Here is a 21,487-nt window from a genome sequence, read left to right on the forward strand (position 1 = left end):
ATCGCTTGATTCCAAGTTCTTCGATCGTAGGCCAATATCACAAGTTTCTAAGCGATATTTCTTACTATCCAGCGAATTCTACAAAAGAATCTAACGTCCCTAAAGATATCTGAATGGCGCGTTAGCACGGTTAGGTTACGAAACGACCGCGTTACTCAGCAGAATTCGTCTGTTTACGAAAATGAAGCGCAACGAATCCGATTTTCAAGGTGTAGAATTTGCTACTTTCACACCTGACACAAGCATCGGAGAGCCTTCGTTTCAAGCTCGTCATGGCGAATTATTCGAAGTCAGAGATTGGAGCGGTGTAACAAACTGTCCATTAATTTATCGAATGCTCGAACCGCCAAACCGAGCATCGAGGACCATGAGTATTTATCTTTGGCTCTGCCGAAACTTGAAAGGCAAACAGAAGCGGCTACGTAAAGAGTTCGATGAACAAGTGTGCACACGACATTCTTCAACGCACACGCGTGCCACGCCTTATGTAACGAGGCTGATTTCTTAAAAGAAGATTCACGAAGGAGAAACGTCAAAAGAAGGCGTAAGGTGTTCACGGTTCTTGAAATTGCAGTTACGCCCCGTGGTATATTCGTCGGCTGAGTCGCGCAACCATACGAACGCGTTCGAGTCGAGGTCACGAAGAGAATTTACGAGCGGTTGAGTGAATCGGAACGAAATGACCGTCTCACGTCATTCTCTGGTCTGACAATAACCCTTCCGATGATACGAGTCAGTTAGACGAAAACAAGCCGCGAATCGTAGACTCGAAACGTCTTCATTGCTTTATCGTTATTGCTATCACGCCTTTCGATGAGGAATTTTGTTATTAGCTTTATTGCGCGAATCCACTCTTCGTACTGTGTCAATTCATTCATGTGTCCAATTCATCGACTAACGTATATACACCACGAGAACGCAAGATTACTAAACTGACGAAGAAAATTTCCGTATTACGAAGGAACGTTTAAGTAGAATGGACCGATATTGCTCAGACGGATATATGGTCAGACGTTTATGAGCGAAACGTTTGGAAAATTTTCAATTATTCAAGTATCTTCAAGATAGAACACAGCTAATATTTTAACGTTGGCGTGAAAATGAATCGTATACAGCTAGTTTCGAGGTTTTCATTCAGGGGAGTGACAAAACCTCATAAAGAACGTCAAAGATTCTTATCTACCATCGTTCGTCAAAACACCACCGAGGGGATAATTTATGAAACCCACGCCCATAGGATGACACCATCGCGGAGCGAGGCTATATACGTTCCTGGTCCGCCAAAATTTAGTGTGCACTCCCTGCTCTGGCATTGCGTGCGTGCAAGAGGCGTCGAGCCTCGTGAGAGGATAGAAGGGTAAAGGGGGGAAAAAGCGTAGGAGTCGTGGGGAGACAAGAGAGAGAAACTGTCATAGAGCCATCGAGAGGGACAGAGGCGGACGTAACAGCAGAGAGTAATGAAAGGAAGGGGTATGAAAACGAGTGGGGAAAGGGCGAGCGAGAGAGAAGGTAGATGGAAATTCAGCCGCTCGAGGCATTGCTGCGTGGCGCTTAGCGATGGCCATCGAGTTTTCTGCCACGAGTTTCCAAACAATTTCCCTATACGAATATCGGGGCTGTTCGGAACGTTGTTCCAGCTTGAAAATGGTGAAAGAAGGGAAATTTAATTTTGATAAATTGAGGCGCAAGTTTATATACAATTATAATATTTGTCACGTGAGATCAGTGCTTTTATTAAGTGAAGATTAATATTACGTATTTGCATAAGTTCATTCATGGCGAGAAGATCGCGTAAAGAATGTTAAGTTCTAAGATAAGCTTGAAAGACCAGTGTAATAGTATTTCATAATTTATGAAGTTGACCTGATGTGGCTTCTGAACGGTTCATATAACATGCTGAATGGATGAAAGCTGTATATCGTTTCTGTATTTCAATGACGCGATTGAAAAGCAACAGATTCTATTGAGTTACAAGTTATAGGTTACAGCCGATTATTCTATAATTTTGTAATTTCACACGTAACAATCGGACGACTGGTCGATCGTCAAACTCATTTCTAAAATTCATTATCGAATCTGTCACTGTAATACGAAAGACTCTGCTTGCGACCGTTAACTTGTAACTTGCGACTCGTAAAATTTCGCTAACAATATTAGTTTAATCGTGCAAGAGGGTCCAGACCACCGAAAACTTGCCCAATCATATTTCTACAATACATTAAACCTCCACCTACCCCGAACCTTCGATACAAGCCTAACCTCATCAAACAAGCTCAAACTCCGAAACCACACAAAATTCTCCTAGCAATATCGAACTCTTCTCAAAGTAACCAGAAAAACTCGACGGACTCGGTCAATCAATTCCGAACGTGTCTCGAGTCCATCGCTAACTGCGTGGCGCTCGGAGCAAAGGAAAGCGAAAGGGAGGGGGTGGGAGTGAGCGAGCGTAGGTGAAAGAGAGAAAAAGAGAGAGAGAGAGAGAGAGAGAAATTGCGGCAACGGTGATAGGGGAGGGAGATATAGTGCGTGGGGTGGGGGATTGGAGGTGGATAGAGGGAGAGGCTTACAGGAGGACCGAGGAGGCTCAAGGTCGCTGCGGGGCCGCACGCGCGCCCCTGGACACGCACACAATGCCTCGATACGCGCACGCACACGCGCACGCTTGCGCGACGCGCTGCAACACGGGCGTGTGCACACGGGGTGGCGGGGGGTGAGTGCGCGCTGCAGCGCACACGCAGTTTACACGGCGCACGCGCACAACAGCGGCGCGGGTTCCGCGAGCTGGTATGCGAGCGCGTAACACCGGCGCTGATTTCGCGCTAGCCAGCCGGCGTTCGTATACGTACTACTTCATCTGTGTGTACGTGTATGTAGTATGTATATATGATAGTGTGTGCGCGGGCGAGTAATTCGGCGGTACTCTTATGGCGACGCGTATTATGTCACCGATTCTGGCCTGCAGACGAGACGCGTTGCGTTGTATGGATCTCTTCTTTTTTTTCGTTTTGGTAATTGAGGACCCGTGGTAATAAAGCTTAAATTATATTTGTTGGTAGAGAAAAGTATAGGTTTCGTACGAAGATTGTAGGACAACACGATAAGTCTCATTATCTGTTTTTTACAGGCTTTAAAATTCAATAATTTAAGTCAATTAATCTGGTGTTATCAACATTGTATCACTTATGTTCAATTTTGAGGCAACAAGTAATGTATTTTCCAATGCTTATACTATATTAAGATATCGAAAGACGTTAAAAGATCGAAGGTATTAAAATATCGTTCGTATTCACAATAATAGCTTTGGTTGGGTCAAACGAATTCTTCTAAAACAATTAACAAAATTGTACTTATCGCAAGCAATTTTTCGTGTGATGTTCACACTTCAAAAAGATGGAGAAGTTCGTCATTACGAATTTACAGCTTACAGTCTCTAAAAGTTATTTGATTTTGATCGATTTTTAGTTGGTTTTTGTTCCTTTGCTCGAATCGTTGAAAAGTCACCCCTTTGACTGAAGCAGTAGTTGAGAGGAGCGTTAAGGGTAGTTGGAGAATTGAAAATTGAGAATGAAGTAGGTTGGAGCAGAAAATTTCAGATATGGTGTTCGTGGAAGAAGACAATGCCGAGTGTTCTCGGTTGATGATTCTTGGAAAATGTATCAAAGATCCAATTAACGTCGACTATCGGAGTTGACGGTTCTGTCGCGCACAATAAGATCGTGAAAACCGGGCTCCGTTGTAATGGCATTAGAAGCGTTTCTTGAGAGCGGAATTGGCGTTTCGTTGGAGTTATATGGCTGTTTTATAGCCTTCACTTCGGCCAAGATACATTCCATTGCGAATGATCGCGAAAAATACGCGAAATTGACGCGGGAATGATTGTGACGGGCAATTGCTTATTGCGCTGCTGACAATGACAAAGTGCATTTTTATGTCGTCGATAATAAGTGGTTATATTGGCCATCGATCGAATTATACATACATAGATGATGAATTCTGCTTTGATCTTGTACGAGCACAACACACATGCATCGCAATAATGTAAAATCTACAAATACCGCATTTTCAACCGCGATACCAATAGTCTAACATCCTTTACGAAATATCTATTGACGTTGTAAAAAGCAATGTGTACATATATATACAGGGTGTACCACGCAACTGGAACAGGCTGTACATCTCCAAAACGGTTAGGATAGAAGAAGATATCATAAGTGAAAGTTAAATGGTATCAGGCGGCGCATAATATGCAACTAATTTTATGCACTTTTGTGCATCGGTGCATCAGAAAGATACAACAGCACTTTCTTTAAAAACGGAAACCTATATTTTTGACTGCATCAATCGATGCAGTTCCTTGCGCTCTACATAAAAATACTAACATACTTATGCCCTAAACTTATTCATTACGAAGCTAAAAGTTCTCTGAATTATTTCAGTCTCTCGACAAGTGTTCCGGAGTACCCATGTTTTGTTCCATTGCAAGACTGAAATAATTCAGAGAACTTTAAGCTTCGATAACTTCCTAATATATATATCATACAATAATTGTCGACAACGTCAAAATCTTTCAAAGAATTACTTCTAATTTTCGAGAATTCACGAATAAACTTAGTCAGCAGAAAGATTTTTTTAATATTCCACAAAGTTGTTAAAACTAGCTGAAACGCAGTTATCCGGCAAAAATCACATTTTCAAGAGCAAAAACATTCGCGTGAACGATAATGGGGGTGATTCTCCAGGCGGCTATTCCTACGTTCAAATTACCGTTGTTTTTCTCTCAGACAGAAAACTGCATTAGTGCATTACGCTGTGTAGCTAGTAACTGAATTATTTCGCCGATTCAATTAAAGGCCCTGCTGCTCTCGGTTGTGTTCAATAGGTATGAGAACGTGGCACTGCTTTGATAACCTATTCTATTAACTAGCGGCAAGGTTCGGTCAAAGGCACGGGTTACTTCAGCCAAGGATGTACATTTTCTTTGGAAACGAATATCTCGTCGAGAAGAAAGGTATTATTCGGAGAGAGTTGTTTAGAAGCCGTTATTGAGCGTTAACGAAATTACAATATGTTTCTTTCCTTATCCAGTGCGCGATTGTTTTATGTCGTAAGGTATCGTACGTTGAAAGAGAATTCATTGAAAAAGTCGCAGCCTGAAATATATCTAATCGTATGTATATCTAATTTTCAGTTTGTACGATTGAAAAAGTGGATGATTATTATTATTATTAAGACGGAGAATTTTGTATAACAAATAATGTTCTTATCGTTTCATTATTCTTCAAATAATAGATTTATTTCACGTATTCTTCGTTTTATCCGGACAATAACAGTTGCAACTTCGAAATCTATCTCGCTTGCCTTTTCATATAAAGGAAAATTAAGTTAATAAAACCAATCCACATCACATTACACCTTCCATTACCGAAATCGAAAGATTAATCAACAAAAGTATACTAATTGTTCAGAAAAATACACATCCTGTGCAACTATGCATACGACGTATGAAATGCAGATTAAACCCTCGAGAAAACTCGATCACTCGACAAGGAAACGGATTGCGATTCTGACGTCTCTGTATCAAACAGCAAACCAGCGAAAAACGCAATTAGGCGTTTGCCATTCCTGCGCATTCGCCCCATCGAAATTCGAGGAGGCTCGGGAGCAGCGAGGCAGCGGTTGCGTCAGAGGCGGAAGCGACGTGGCATAGCATGAAGGGCGATAACGTTGTAGAAAATACATTCTAGTATTCTACGAAAGAGCTGGCCGTGAAGTATAGTCAATACTGCAGCCAGCGATTCCTACCGCAGCACTGTTTCCCCCTTATCCAATGACTCTCCAGAAGCTTCCGCCCCCGAACGAAAGATAAAACGAGAAAGAGAGAAAGACGAGATTTGCGTGAATCCTGAATCCCGGTAATAATTGCCGAAGGGTAGGGAAAATGCAGAGGAAGGGTTCCCGTCTGATGAAAATTTCGGCCTAAAAATGCAAACGTATACTCATAATACGAAGAAGAAACGCTTGACGAGAAGAAGTTCGCGGGGGAAAAAGCAAATAATCGCTACGTTGTTCGCGAACCCATGGATTACATCGATCGTTTCGATCGAAGATTACGGCGGTAAAATGTGACGAGTACAATTTTGTTGATTCTCTGATTTTTATGTTGTTTGGTGGTTAGACTGATGTACTCTAATATACGTACGTATAATGCAGCTAAAAAGAGGAGCAACTAATTCGAGTGAAAGATACGTGAACCTGCTAGATATAGATGACAAATGGGCGAAGTTTTATGAAGAGACTAACAACATACCTGTCATGTAAAATACGATGATGAACGCTTTTGAAATCGGTATTTTCTAAGAGATTCGACGAATCAATAATTTTGATGCAAATATTTTTTAAAGGAGCCACGTAACTTGCTTTTATAAGAAGACAGTTTTCGTAATACGTGACTGGTTGACAAAGTATCGTATCTTAGAACTGTTCTTACACGAAAAATAGAGAATGTGACGCATCGTGTCCTTTCTCCATAAGTCTCCAACTGTAACATCCATGAGATACATACGGTAACAACGAAGAATCATTTAACAGAAATTACGAAATTTGCTATATTGTCGGAAGAATTCGCAAGGAACAGAAGAGCAGAAGTAAAATAGATAGAGGCAAATGAACAAACGAGAAATTTCATTAACGTACGAGAGCAGGTGTTTCTTCATCGACAACAAGCTCCCGGAGACTGTCTGACGGTTCCTACAAATCGATGCAGGGACCTGATCTTGATACGTATACCGGTAACAATTTATTTTGTCGGCAACGCAATTAAGATAAGTGTTTCGGTGGTTATTCATGCGACTTTAACGAAGCATATGCCACCAATGCATCCGACAACCCGGCACATTCAAAGGATCGAATAATACAATTAAAGAACTAACGCGATATTAGCTTTAAGCTTAAACGAATTTAATAAGTCCTTTACGAACAAAAACATTAAAATAAAATTAAGAGGCAATTTTTTATAATGTTTTATATAGATAAAAGATCTTTTATAATGTTTTATATAGATAGATTTATATAGTTAATAAAATTGGTAAAAGTAGGATCCTAAACTTCAATTTCCAATTAACCAAAATTTCGTAGCTGAAAACATTTCGATCGGCAAATTGAACAGAACTAAAGGGTTGCACGTGCAGGAATCGATGACACGTGCCAATCTGCCTATCGATGCGACAGCCGCGTATTTCACCGCTGTTTGCCGCTTCACGAAGGCGTGAAGCGCGAGAATTGGTGCCACGAGGACGCGGGAAACGGTGACGAAATCGAGCGTAGAACGTTCCGTACAAGGCGAAACGCGTGAAGACGAAATTGGTGCGATCCACGACCGAGAATTTCACGGTTCACGCGGGAATCCAGCGGGGAAACAAGGAGCAAACAGCCTTCAGCGATAGGATTTCGTTCTCTAAGACGACGACGAGTCTGACATGAATTCGACTACCAACAGACGTCTACGATTTTCCTTCCACTGTTTGATGTCTTTCCCCTACTATAAGCGTGTTTATTTTACCTTTTAAACATAATTTCTAGCCTCTGCTCCAATTTCCAGAATATCGTTTTCAATTTTTAGATTCTCTTTCATCGTCCAAATACGTATTTTTAGATAAATATTTTTACGCGAAACATATCGAATACATGTAATGAATATTTTTACGTAAATATTTCTCACTACTTCGCTTTAATGTCTTCTAAATTAAATAAAAATAAAATAAGCTGCTCAAGATTGGATGAATCGAACTATGAAATTTTTACGAACTTCCTGCGAGTGATTAATTCTCTCTGAAAAAGTATAGATACGTGCATGTGCGTGCAATGTCCCTTGCAACGAAAGAGAGAACGACTAATTAGTATGATGGAATCCTGGAATTTTTTGAACAAGCTACTTTCATAAACGAGAAGATATCCTGGAAAACGATGTAACAAAAAGCTCGTGCTTTATGTTTCTCTTCTACAAATTTATATAGGGTGCAATTACGTAAATTATGGGAATATATGAAAGAATATATTTACTTTCGTTGTATAAAATCAAGCAATCGTGTGTGTAGACCTTTTAACTGATGAAAAATAAGAGGAAGTACGAGTATTTGGAGATACCAATTTGTTCACTACTACTCGATATGTTTAACGCAAAAACCAAATATCTTAAATATCTTAATTAACCGTGTATAACAGAAGCAACAATAATTCTACAAACCCTATCCGAAAACTTTCTCTCACAAACAAAACATAGAACGAGGCCAATGTATCCAGGCGAAAGAAAAGCATCTGCCATTATTTATTGCGACACGCCATCAAAAATCAGAAGAAAGAATAAAAAACGTGAAAAGGTCCCAGAGGAACAGTTTCTCTTTTTGCTGTAAAACAAATGCCTGGCGATACGTTTCTCGAAGGAAAGTCGTTAGGGAGATGGCCAGTTTCAGGCGGAACAACTACGTATATAACAGTCAGACAGTTTTTTGGACACAGAGAATCGTAGCAAAGGGACATTAAGTGGAGGAAATGGAACTTTGCATGATTGTTCTTTTATAATTTAAAGAACCGAACTAAACGAACATAGTTCCGCGTTGGACACCGTTATACGGACTGCATACGCATGCACGAGAGGTGCACGTAGCACGTGCATGCGCTGCATAAGATTAAAACAAAGGGAACGAGAGTCGTTCAAGCACTGTAAATGTAAATAACGGTGATTCAACGTAAAACGCGCATGAAACGATTCGTTTACCGAACTTAACGGTTAATGAGAATGCATGGAGTGGAACTTTAAAAGCTAGTCAAACGAGAAAGTATAAATATGTAGGTAGTTGGCAGGAGAAACTCGTGACAAAGTAATTTGGAATGAATTTTCAACGTGAAAAACGATAGAGTTCTCGAACTTCATTGAAACGTTCGTTGATTTAAATATTCTGCTATCTGAAGAATTTGAGAATTTGAAAACCGTGTTAAAAATATCGAATTTAAACGTTATTCTCTTAAAGATAAAAGATTCGTATTTCATAAGTTTTGATCGAAACGCGAAGCGGCAAATATATAATACTGTACAGATAAAAGTAGGTTGGCAATCGAAGAATACAAAAACATATCTTACAGGTATACGACTTCTAGCATTTCCCAACAGGTAGCATACTGAGGAAAGACGCTCTTCGCCATCTAAGAATCAACGTTACGAAAGTGCAGACCCTCTATCATACCACGTACCTATCACCCACAAATCATAAAAAACACGTTGACGATCGTTCAATGAGACTCCAAAATATAACCAATATAACCGATCACGATCGATAAGGATCACCACTAACCACCGTAAATACGCGCGATTTTATGTCACAAAACGCAAGTCGCGAAAAAGTAAACTAACCGTTCGTTCGATTATGAATACGTACTTTGTACGATTTCCGATCTGTCGATCGTGACAGTTGATCTCGCCGAAAGACAGATTTCCCCGAAAATTTCAAAGTATTAAAATATTCAGGCAAATACGTGTCACCTAAACAGAGCGCGCGAAGCAATATGAAGAGGAGAACACGGTGTACCTGGCGGATGAAGCCACCATGAATTGACCAGGGATGGTTGTTGGTTGCCGTGGCCCTCGCCGACAGGGGCGTACATCCTCCTCCGACTACGTCACGCCCGTCACTGCCGCCCCGTGCGGCTGCACCCCCGACTGCCTTCAACCCATAACCCACCGCTCCTCCCGGGATTCCTGTCACTTCCCCTTCCTCCGTGTACGCAAGAGGGTTGCAAGGTTACCGATACCCCCTTCGCTCCACCGTACCCTCCAACTGGCCGATCCACCCCCGCCTCAGCTACTAACCACCCCACCCGCGACCACCTCGAGCGCTTCGCGTTCAAGGTGGAGGAACAACCGCCTCCAACGTCGAGCGACGCACAACCACCCCCGGAGTCGGTTTTCCTACGCAAGCAACCGGCCAGCCACAGCCATCACTTTCGCTAGAAAGTACTCGGCCTGCTACGAGGCTCAGCCAGGGCTGACGTTGCAAAGGGCGAGCAGCGATCAACTTTTTTCCTCTACTTTCCTTTGCTTTCCGTTTCTCGTCCTTTTTTGTCGTTCTTTCTATAGTGTTCTCGTCTGTCTCTCTTTCTCTATACTACCATGTAGGTATATGCTTTTCGATGAACACGTTTGCCGCGTTCACCATTGGCGAGCAAGTCGACCAAAGGTTCTCTTTCCCTGAATCGATAAGATAATTTCGCTAGCGCGCTACCGGACGAAAAAAAAAAGAGGATGGAACGAAACGACCAAGCGTCGAATCGACGAAAAACACACCGTTGCTATGCAATAGACGACCTAGCGACATTTGTTGACAACTATGGATGTGCTTCGTTGGAGACTCGGATTCTGATCGTTCTGATTCGTCGCTGTACGAATCAGAAAGAAAGAAAGTGATTGGACGGTGAAGTTTTGGGCTTACGACTTTGATGATCGCTGACGAGACACTAGCGCCAACTAGAGAGCGTTAACTAGTAGCGCACACTATAGATATTTATTAAGCTATTTGCATATTTCATAAATTATTATTACCTTTATGTTCTTCAAATATTTCGAGTTACAAATTTATGTAATTGGAGTTCATATAATGGTATTCCACTAATTTTCCCTATTATAATTTTTACATTTAAAAAACTAAAATTTTCTCCAAATAAATAGAATCGTATGGCATGAAAGTTTTCTGTAAATGGAGCAAAAATCATATTTTGTTAGCGTTTGACGTGAGAATGGCTTAAAACTATAGTGTTAAGGTATACCGAATCGTCGGTATCTGATTGTGAGGAGAAACTTAACCGACAGATGCAAGTTTGTTACAAAGTATCGAATCGAAATCTCTATCGGTGCTGGAAATCTGTTTACGGTCGGATGATGTATGCCGATAAAGTCGAGATACGCTCATAGGTATTTTTCAATCGTTTCAACCGTGAAGACCGATGTATGAGATGCGTATTTCGAGTGGTATCTGTTAGTCAGATTAGCCAGGTGACAGAGAGAGCATTTGCTTCACGGGTCGACAGTTTCTGGCGTCAACGCATTAATTACGACTGTCCGTCGTTGCGTATGCGTCTTCATTGCGTTCGAGATAGAGGGATGAGAAATGAAATATTTCCTGACTGGCTGACATTTCCTTTCGTTACGTCATTCGTTTCTGTAGAAATCTATTGTCGAACCATAAATTAAATAGTAAAAAAAAAAACATATAATTCCCATTTTCATTTGTCAAATTATAATAATATGAATAAGATTAATTAGAAAAACCTGGTCTGTTTATGGAATTGGCAAAGTATTAAAGACACGTATACAATGTACCTTAACTTTCACAGAACATTGGATGAATTTAAATACTTTATAGATTGGAACAGTAATAGACTAATTATTCGTTCCACTCCCTCTAAACAATACCATAACCACGTCCTAAATTACCAAATAATATAAAATCAAACACAAATTCATAAGTTCAAATGGAAATAAACGCCTAACCCAAGATTTAGTTAAAACGTAACCATAGGACCTTCCAACTCAAAAATGGGACCAATGACCACCGTATCCCTAACAATTAAAATTTAACGAACGCAGGAAACGGGCGTCCAAAGCGTACTACATTGTGACCCCCTATTTCATCCCATGGTTCGAATAGCTGAGATCGCTCGATAATTAAGGCATTGTTTCGCATACCGGAATCCCCTGGAGATTTTTCGTCCTTAGTCAAGAACGATCCAGCGCGATCTGCATTGTACGAGAGGAGACCAGCGAGCAGATAGAAAAATTTTTCGGACGCGTGCCAACGAGAAATTCCGCGCGCCCTAGCTGCCTACGTTCCTGAAGATAGCGGCAACAACGTGGAGGGGAGAACAACCTTGCAAGCTCTCACACCCCCACGGTATGCGTAGAGCTGCGTCGGTGGTAGGGTCTGAAATTTTGGAGGTTGGCAGAATCGGCGAGTACGGAGGGGATTGAAGGGCGAAAAACCGGGAGAGTGCCAGAGGGACGAGAGGGGTGATGTCCTCGGGGGCAGCGGAGGGTTAAAGGGGGGCGGTCTGAAGAGAGCCAGGCAACCTGCACCCGGCAACAGCCCCCGACCTCGGAAGAACTAATCATTAACCTCCTTTCACCCTCCCAAACATCGCTCTAACTCGACCACCTTCGCTTCACTTTCACCTGTGCCTCCCTTTCTCTCTTTGTCTTTTCTTCTCTCTCCGGATTAACCCATTCACCCTTTCTTCGTGTACTACCTTCGTTTCTAGAATTCGCCTACGCTACGCGCGATTACGATTACTCGCGCCCGTCTACGTCGTTACGGATTTTTTCCGAGATCCTGTTTCAGTTTGTATTTTTCCTGTTTGCTCATCTTCTCAATGTAAAATGCAACTTTCAACCCTCAACTGGTATTATTGTGTTGGAATACTCGATTTCAAATTTTATCTTGCGTTGAATTATTATATTTTGTTTTGTATATTTTGTTATATACCATAATTTATTATATGGACGCGATAAGAATGGTCGATGATAATTTTTAGTGCGTAAATTAAATAAATATAACATACACGTATATTTCGATATTAAATATTCTATTGTGAATACCTGTGGCCATCTACGATCCAACGATAAATCATGAAGTTGATACCTCGACTGTTGCTTTTTGGATCGTTGGCTTTTACTTTTAAAGATCTTTTTAATTCTTTCCCTTTTTTGTGGGTTTAAGAGGTATAATGGGGTCGTTGAAGAAAGATTTGGAGAATGAACGAAGACGAATAGGTATATAATGCGAAATGGGTAAAGCTGTTCGTAAACTAGTTTCATCTAGGAGATTCGCGCCAAGGGTTGTGGTAGAAACCCTGTTGCTGGACTTATGTGTGTACGTGTACACGCGTTAAAGGTTGCACCCTGTGCAACCCTCCGAACTTGAGGACTGCGATACACAGATAAACGCCAGCAGATAGATCAATAAATACGCGGATACGTTGGTACACGTGCGTTACTATGCGTTCTGCGGTGCATTCAACTGCAACGATTGCAGAAACGAAGAACGATGCGACGAATACTGTTTCAAATTTTCATCTATTATATATTAAATAAATTTTTGAAAGTTTTTCGTGTCCCCCTCAACGCATAGTGCAGTTAGTTCTACCGAATGGAAAATTTATTTTGTACATCACTATAACTTAATTAATGAATTATTATTAATCATTAATTAGAAAATATTAGAACATTTACCTCTAGATTATTCTATGGCACTCAATTATTTTTAAAAAACTGTGTTTTCTTTCAATAAAAATTATATTCATCAAATTTATATCTTCTTTTATATCAAAGTTATATCTTCTTTATAAATATAATAAAATATATCATAAAAATGAATAATATATCCAACTAGTAAAAACACGTACAAGACGCTATATGCAAAGAAAATACACAGTGTGAATAACTAAATAGAAGGGAAAAGGGAAGCGACACGAGCATCATTAAACGACGATTCCTCATTTAAATAATTCAGTGGTATACGGCCAAGAGGACGGTTGCTACACGGACAGGTATTTGTACTTCTAATCGATGTAACCGGCTAGTGTCGACGTTAAACTCACGATTCAACCATACGGTTCGAGTCACTCTATTTTGCTGGCATATACGGCGTTTATCCGCCTCTGTATCTAGATTTACGCGTCGAATTTCAGCCCGATAAAATCATTTATATGACAGAAGCTAGAATAGTCATAAGACCTGGGAAGGACAAACGATGTGCAAAATCGATCAACGACGTTAACGAAATCGTTGAGACTTTCTCATACGTACAGCTGATTCCACCGTCGAAAACGCGATCTTCGAGAAATTATAAGGGATTACAATAAATTAAGCTTGAAAAATGAAAATTAATTTCGAAGGAATGTACAATATTTTTATCTTTCATTTGGGAGATTAAAATCGACAGTATTTCCATTACGCTCTGTGCGAAAATAATTCTGGAAAATTTTAAGATTAAAAGACGGATACGCACAAAGCTATGTACGTGTCTAAGCATTAAAGCGTCTTATCTTACCATCGTTTCCCCCTTTGAACGATGTGCTTCCTAATTCATAAAAATATACAAAATATCAAATTTCAACGAACTATCGATCTATCAAATCATATACAATTAATTTACAGGCCAACGCAATTTTAAAATTCCTATCTTTGTTACTATCTAAATCTATATCTAAAAAAATTGGAGCGACAGCAAACCCCGAACCACAACAACACCTTCCCCCAAGAAACAAAAACACCTAAGCATTCTACCCCAGCGAAATAAAATGATTCACCGAATCAATTTCCTCGAAAACAAGAAATCTCTCTGAACGACGAACAAAAAAGGAGAAAAAAGTACGCATTGAACTGCATCACTGGAAAGGGCGTATGGAAAAGGAGGGATGATTTTGGAAGACAGAAGCGTATCGTGGAGAAGCGGGCGCTCTCTCGTGCGAAGGTCGAGTCAGTGGTTGTCGAGGAAGAAGGGGTGCGCGCGGGGTAGCCGAAAAAGGGGACAAGAGGGGCAAGATGCAACGCACATCTATTGATTCTTCTCCTTCAGCGTGAAGGCCCGCGTGTCCCACTCACTTTCGGAAGCGCGCACGCACCTACCAACGAACGAACGCTCTCGCGCGCTTTCCCTAGCCCGCGCACACGAACACGAACACGTGGCTAAGTAACGTAGTGTGGCTACGTGTGTGCACACATGCGCACGCCCGAGTGCGTCCCGATAGTTGAATGCAGGGCACAAAACGTTCACTCTCTCTCTTTCACTTGGTTTAAAGAGGGAAGGAAAAAGGAGAAGAAAAAAGAAGAAGAAGAAAAAGGGGGAACTGGATTTTGCAACCTCCCTTCCGTGCATTCCTACTGTGAATTTCCTTGGCCGGCTGCATAAAGAATTAGAATGCGAGAACGCGCACACCGTGCAGCTTATACGGAGGCGCAGAATGAAGAAAAAAGAAAAAAATAAAAAAAGAGAAGAGGAAGGCACACACAGGGGAGGGGGGGGCAGAAGGGTGAGGAAATGGGGTTGCAGCGACCTGAAAAGTCCGGTAGCCGCGGCTTTGCACTTGTAACTATACTCCATGTAAGAGTACGAATCCTCCGCATATTCAATATCCTGGAGGGTTAGCCATCGGCTTTGCAAACAGTAAACCTGATCGACATAGAGAGACACTGCCTTCCGAAGGTTGAATAACAAAGTGCACGGAACTAGCGAGCAACAACGACTTTACGGCCTTTGTTGGTGAAACCAGGTCCTATGTCATTAAGATGGGTAATTAACTAGAGGCAACCGAAAAATACGATTTTCTCGGAGGGGCAGTTTACGATGGGATTAGCAGGGACAGCATTTTGAATGTAGAGACGTGTATTATAAACTGGTTACAAGCGATATTTATTGTATTATTTACACACAGCAAAAGATCATTTTCTTGGACTTATCGGGATGGGTATTCCCCATTGGGTATTATTTTTCAGGTAATTGTTCACATAATTGCTCACGTTCAAATAGATGAATTCAACCATTAGTCAAGCACTAACTAAAATTTCCTTTGAATAAGTGGAGTTTAGATAAATGGTGTTCTACCGTAGTAAATTACCTAATTACTTCCGAATATATTAAATTTCGTACCATTTGGTAGTACTTTCATATGGCTACAATAATTTGATACTATGAAAATGAAATAAAACTTGATAAAAGTAACGCTTCATTGGAAAATAAGAATACGTGCCAAGTGTAGCCATTGTGTGTGCGCGGGAAAGCCGAGGTAGAAATTCTACACGCAAGCGAATATTACATGTAACAGAATTTTGCTTGTTGAAATTTCGAGAGACGGTGAAATTTTATGTGTATATATCTAAATTAGGCAGAGTCTAAAATTCAAAGATTGTACGACTACAAGGACTATGCAATTTTGTTTAATATTAGAAATACCGACTTGTATCGAACGAAACAAAATATAAAATATATGAAAAGATATGACAAAAGGAAGCAAACAACTCATAGAACAAGTTACAGAACTTCAAAAGTGCAATATTATAAATAAATAAAGTTTCTATGAAAAATTACATATTAGTCGTCACTCTAGTACTTGTAATATTAATTTAGAGTATAACATATTTCAGATATAATCTGAGCGATTAGTAATACGATATATATTTTATGGATTAGAAATATTAAATGAATCTTATCAACTTCTCACCGATTGTTGAAGCAGAGGTGTCCCAAATAGCGTCGATTTCAATTTCGAGTTATCACTCGCGAATCAATAATTAAATTTTAATTATTTATAATAAGAAAAATATATAGAAATACATATGAGACACGATATATGTATGTAGAATCGAGTAACGAATCTAGCTTCCGATATGCAGGGCCGACCTTAGCATAATGGCCGAAATTTCGAACGATCATGAATCATAATCTCGTCTTTGTTTACAAGAACTGAAAGGCACGCAAGTGGTGTCGCAAAAACTATAAGACTCCTATTCGAACCGTTAGCAAAATGCAAAGTATGATTCGAATGTACAGAAGTCATCGTACCGGGCGGAGCCAAACATGCAGAAACACAAACATATGCCGCCGTTAAGGTTACGAAAACAATTGTTCTAGGTTGTCGTAAGGGTCAATTTGTGCGACGAGAAATTGTGTACTGAAATCCATTCAAGCAACGATCGGTTATCGATTACGTTAGGAATTATTCGACGTTAAGTTTCATATTTTATTATAATATTAATCATATTTGAAATAGAATCGTGCGATATTTATGATACTAATATAATTGTATATTTTAACCGTCTTATGGCCCTTAAATTTTTATTTATCGATCTTATTATTATTTGAACAAATGAAAAGAGTTTCAACGTTTTAAAGAAAATCTCATCATAAAACTCAAATTAGTAGCAATCTTTCTATACTTTGTTTGAGCTGAACAAATTTTTTAGTGATATCAAAACAAGATTAAGTCGAAGATGATTCGGAAGTATTTTAATTTTAATAGAATTTTAATATTGAAATGTACAGTACTAACATAACGATAGCGACAAGATATTCCTATGTATATTCCAGAAAGAGATTTCTTATACTGCAGATTTATAATATTACAATTTAATTACATATAACATTGTAGGTGAATATTTGAAAATAAAATAAGAAAACGAGCTCTACTTTAAAAGTTTAAGATTGTTTATGCATATTATGTTATTGTTCCAAACTTTTACGATTTGCTATGATATAACACATGGTATAACATAATATATACCAAACGTATATTAAAATGACCATATATTATATAGGAAAAAACGGAATAAGAATGCAATAGCATAGATATCGGGTAAAATAAATAAGAGCTTACAAAAAGCGGTGTTCCACGCATCCGTCTCCCGCCTTTTTGCTATTCTTCCTTTCCTGAACTTTCCAAATGTCACTTTCGCTTCGTATCGTTAAACAATTATTAGTTTCTAACTCTTTCACGACGTATCACTAAACGCCGGTTCCACGCAAGAAAAAATCTCATTTTTAACAAAACATTTCCGTTCTTATTTTAAATGTCAGATCGCAGAAATCACTCGTTGCAGGGTTAAGGATTTTTGAATCATCATATAGAATGACGGTGAAAAGATGACAATGTATGAAAGATAACCGATTTTCGCGAAAAATTTTCAACTCTTCCGTCCGTACGCTGCCAGCAGCGAAGGCGACTGAAAACAGAGAATCGGCCGGCAGATTGTCGGTCGTATAGACGCCCTTGTCACGCATTGAAAATGAAAATTTGGTCCGGAATTAGTGGCGCCGCCTTGTGGAAGGAAGACCATTCATTTGATTTTCAAGATGTTTCTAATATAGAATGTAGTGCTGTTACGAAATTTACGTACGCCTGCACTGTACTACGATAACCTTACATAATAATTTTGCTTTACAGTTGAAATAAAACATAATAGTAGATTCTACATATAAATCATCAAAATAATTATAAAGCAAGATAACATATTATTTTTCATTATGGTAAAGTTATATATAACTGTAGGATTGTTTAAAATACTACATCGATAAAATTAATAAACGTTAACCGTGAATAAAGAATACGGACAAGTTGTATTTTGGTTAAGCTCAACTTTTTATTTGTACAGCTTGACCATAATTTATAACATTTTAATACAGTGATACTTAACCATAGAAGATATTATTAATTAAATTAATAATATCCTCGGTAAAGAATTTCGAAATAATTACCAAGTGGATCTGAGAAAACCTCATATAAATTATGATATTATTTCACTACATATATTAATACATTAACCAACAACTAATACATTTCCCTCAACAAACTCATAAGGTGGTATTTCCAAATTTAGAGGAGCTGGACCTTTCCTAATCCTTCCACTGGCATCGTAATGAGAGCCATGGCAAGGGCAATAGTAACCACCAAAATCACCAGCATTTGCAATTGGAACACATCCTAAATGCGTACATACACCCAAAACTACCAACCACTTTGGATCTCGTGTACGATCTGTGTCTACTTGTGGATCTCGAAGAGATGCAACATCTACCTGTGCCTCACGATCAATCTCTTTCTGTGATCTATTATCATTTCAAAACAAAAGTCGTTCAATTTAGATAAATGGAATTAGAAGAGAAATATGTAATCATGTTTAGTAATATTTACCTATGTCGTACAAACAGAGGCTTTCCACGCCATTTGAAAACAGCATTCTTTCCTTCAGGAATACTGTCGAGTTTAACTTCAATCTTTGCTAAAGCAAGTACATCACCTGCGGCGCTCATAGAAGCTACTAAATTATACACAACTGTTTTTGCACTATAAACGGCACAAACCCCAGTTGCTATATAATAAATCAATAAATATTGATTTTTAATTAATTATTGAACCAGAATAATGCAAAGAAGATTAAAAGGTATACTTACTAGCTGTTACAAGATACGTAAATGATTTGCGACCAGTAGCAGAATGTTTGCTTGGAACCTTTGGATCTTTTACAGCATTATGACGATAATCAGTGAAATCTGGCCATTGAATATCAGTATGCGCCAGCCTCCTCTGTGTTGCTAGTAAACTCGCTATAAAAATCAATTCATTGATAATACTGTTTCCTACATCGAGTATAAAATAGGATATTAAAGATAAAAATAGTATATTTCAATGTCTTAAAATAGGAAAAATATTTGTTCAACATTTGTAATAAACTAATACATTGGTACAGTAATAATCTTCGAGACACGTACCGCATACGCCATACGATTATATAATCGAAATATCTAAGAGTATATTTTGTTTATACACGAAATCTAATAAATTAATGTTTAAATAAAAGCCTCATACCTCCAATTCCTGAACTGACACGTAGAGCTCCTGTAATAAGAGATTCGTACAAACTTTGAACGAGCATTCGATTGACGACAGGTTTAGTGACAACTTTTGATTTTTGTACGATACCCTTTCCAGATACTGGTTGCATTCCATTTGAAATGACAGTCGTCGACCTTAAAAGTGGAGCGAGGCTCGTTGATTTCGCTACAACATTCATTTTTGTTAATTACGCACGAACGTCCAAACGAGACAACTTCATCGAACACCAAGTAAAATCCGAAGAACTACGTTCTTAGAGGTCTCCACTCTGCAACTTTCGTGGAAAATTTTCCGTGTAATTAATAGATGTCGCGCTATAACGTATTGAACCAGATGCATACCTTGTCGCTGATTGAGCTATGTAATTAATCGCGAAACTTAACTTTCAGCAACTAATCTTTTAACAAAATTGAAATGAATATAAATTAGATTATATATTCATAATTTACACATATTGTAGTTAAATTTGATTCTAATATTTAATTCTCCCTTTCTAACACAATAAGCTATGATCTGCTATGGCATATATTTACATACATAGTGAGGTATATCAATATCAATAAACAATATTACTATTTGTGAAGATTTTAATACGTATTATTTTATAGAATTATCTAATGATATGATGGTAAAAGCAAGCTTTAAAATATATGTTACTTTGACTACATTATTGATTATATTTCGTAGATGTTCTTTGTACCGCTTTAATCATACACATAGTTTAAAAGTTGTACATTTGGAAAATTCTTTTACAAAATATGACAATGATGCATACAATGGTTCATAGATGGCATAACTACTAATTTAAAGCGCCTATATTGTTTGGATTGTCTAAGGTTTCACAAGCGCATGCAACATGCGTATAGAAACATGTTATTTTTGTTCGTCCCGGATTTATCCCGGACATGGAATCCAGTTTGTAAGAAATGATTGTAAGGTGAGAATTTTTATACATATTCGTCATAATATTTACATTATCTTCTATGATTTTAGAAGAATTGTTTAAAACTACTACCTTTTGGTGACTTTTAGGTTATGTGGACATTTAGATACAACTTTGTTTTTATATTTAATAACAATAAGTTTTTGTGCAATATGTGGACAATTGATAATTGTTATAAATTATGTTATAAATATTACAATTTATGCATTTTTTCATGTCATATTCTATCTATATTATAGATATTCAAATTTTGTCGGTCAAAGTGCCATGCTGCATTTAAGAAAAAGAAAAATCCAAGGAAAGTCAAATGGACAAAAGCATACAGGAAAACAGTTGGCAAGGACTTGGCAGTGGACCCATCATTTGAATTCGAAAAAAGAAGAAATATTCCACTTAAATATAATAGAGAATTATGGCAGAATGCAATTGATGCGATGAAAAAAGTAGATACTATCAAACAGAAGAGACAAAATCTACACATAATGCAACGATTACGTAAAGGACGTGAATTAGAACAAGAAAGAGATATTAAAGAAGTTCAACGTGATTTATCACTCATAAAATCACCTGCTGCAGGATTGAAAGAAAGAAAGAAACTAGAACAAACTGAACAAGAAGAGATGCAGGAATCTAATGACGAACAAGAACAACAAGAAATGGAAGTGAATTAGTTTTGTTTATTATACGATGATTATATTCATAACACAACAAGATGGAATAATTTAATTTGGAATAATTTACATAAAAGTGTACAACTAAACTTATTACATTATACATGTATTAGGAAGATTGTGGATAAAAGAAAACTTTGTTCAAAATAAACAATTATTTATGTAAAATTCGTTTTTTATAGTACAACATAATTACATATTTGTGTAAGAATTATAAACAAAACTAATATCAAATTAAGTACTAGTAATGGCATTGTTCATCTAAGTTAATCTAAGTTATTAATTTAATTGTTATGAGTAATTCATTAAAAGTACTAAATAATTTGGAAACTTAAAACGCTCAAAAATTTTGTGAGAATTCTGAAATATTGATATATGAAAGTGTTCTGAAATACCGACCGCGAAAAAAATCAGTGTTTCTTACGCCCTCTGCGATTTACTA

General features: G+C 38.3%; 3 protein-coding genes across 6 annotated transcripts in view; 1 reads left to right on the forward strand and 2 right to left on the reverse strand.

Annotated features, from left to right (window-relative positions):
- LOC117234292 (zinc finger protein chinmo) overlaps nt 1-18,038 on the reverse strand; it is a 65,298-nt gene extending 47,260 nt beyond the window's left edge. The window contains exon 1 of one of the 3 annotated variants that reach the window (XM_033495362.1): nt 17,416-18,038. Coding sequence is in view for 1 of the 3 variants with exons in the window: in XM_033495359.1 (XP_033351250.1) it covers nt 9,582-9,657 (76 nt within the window). In the remaining 2 variants the exon portion in view is untranslated. Of the gene's footprint in view, nt 1-9,581; nt 9,719-16,263; nt 16,367-17,415 lie in introns of those variants that run through there. The other 2 variants (XM_033495363.1, XM_033495359.1) reach the window with 2 other exon arrangements.
- Nucleotides 18,039-18,153: 115 nt separating this feature from the next.
- Nucleotides 18,154-19,774, reverse strand: LOC117234293 (cytochrome b-c1 complex subunit Rieske, mitochondrial). Of its 2 annotated transcripts, XM_033495368.1 has the most exons (5): nt 19,519-19,774; nt 19,405-19,434; nt 18,990-19,142; nt 18,730-18,907; nt 18,154-18,644 (listed from the first exon to the last, which is right to left on the reverse strand). In XM_033495368.1, the coding sequence occupies exons 1-5, from the start codon at nt 19,607-19,609 to the stop codon at nt 18,356-18,358; spliced, it is 741 nt and encodes a 246-aa protein (XP_033351259.1). In that variant the 5' UTR covers nt 19,610-19,774; the 3' UTR covers nt 18,154-18,355. The 2 variants fall into 2 exon arrangements, with proteins under 2 accessions (XP_033351259.1, XP_033351258.1); XM_033495367.1 differs by having other exon boundaries at nt 19,405-19,751.
- Nucleotides 19,775-20,215: 441 nt separating this feature from the next.
- LOC117234295 (probable ribosome biogenesis protein RLP24) lies at nt 20,216-21,213 on the forward strand. Its single transcript, XM_033495371.1, has 2 exons — nt 20,216-20,368; nt 20,614-21,213. The coding sequence occupies exons 1-2, from the start codon at nt 20,288-20,290 to the stop codon at nt 21,043-21,045; spliced, it is 513 nt and encodes a 170-aa protein (XP_033351262.1). The 5' UTR covers nt 20,216-20,287; the 3' UTR covers nt 21,046-21,213.
- The last annotated feature ends 274 nt before the right edge of the window (nt 21,214-21,487 follow it).

The sequence above is a fragment of the Bombus vosnesenskii genome, unplaced genomic scaffold (genome assembly GCF_011952255.1).
Source record: "Bombus vosnesenskii isolate JDL3184/JDL3185 unplaced genomic scaffold, Bvos_JDL3184-5_v1.1 scf7180000013304, whole genome shotgun sequence".
NCBI classification, from domain to species: Eukaryota; Metazoa; Arthropoda; class Insecta; order Hymenoptera; family Apidae; genus Bombus; species Bombus vosnesenskii.

Bases quoted from the DNA above. Each gene is read 5' to 3' on its own strand.
- LOC117234293 (XM_033495367.1), bottom strand. From the start codon at position 19,609: ATGAATGTTGTAGCGAAATCAACGAGCCTCGCTCCACTTTTAAGGTCG. The intron at 18,908-18,989 runs GTAAGTATACCT...TTTATTATATAG, and splicing joins TACGTATCTTGTAACAGCTA to CAACTGGGGTTTGTGCCGTT. The intron at 18,645-18,729 runs GTAAATATTACT...AAATGATAATAG, and splicing joins CCTCTGTTTGTACGACATAG to ATCACAGAAAGAGATTGATC.
- LOC117234295 (XM_033495371.1), top strand. From the start codon at position 20,288: ATGCGTATAGAAACATGTTATTTTTGTTCGTCCCGGATTTATCCCGGA. The intron at 20,369-20,613 runs GTGAGAATTTTT...TCTATATTATAG, and splicing joins TTGTAAGAAATGATTGTAAG to ATATTCAAATTTTGTCGGTC.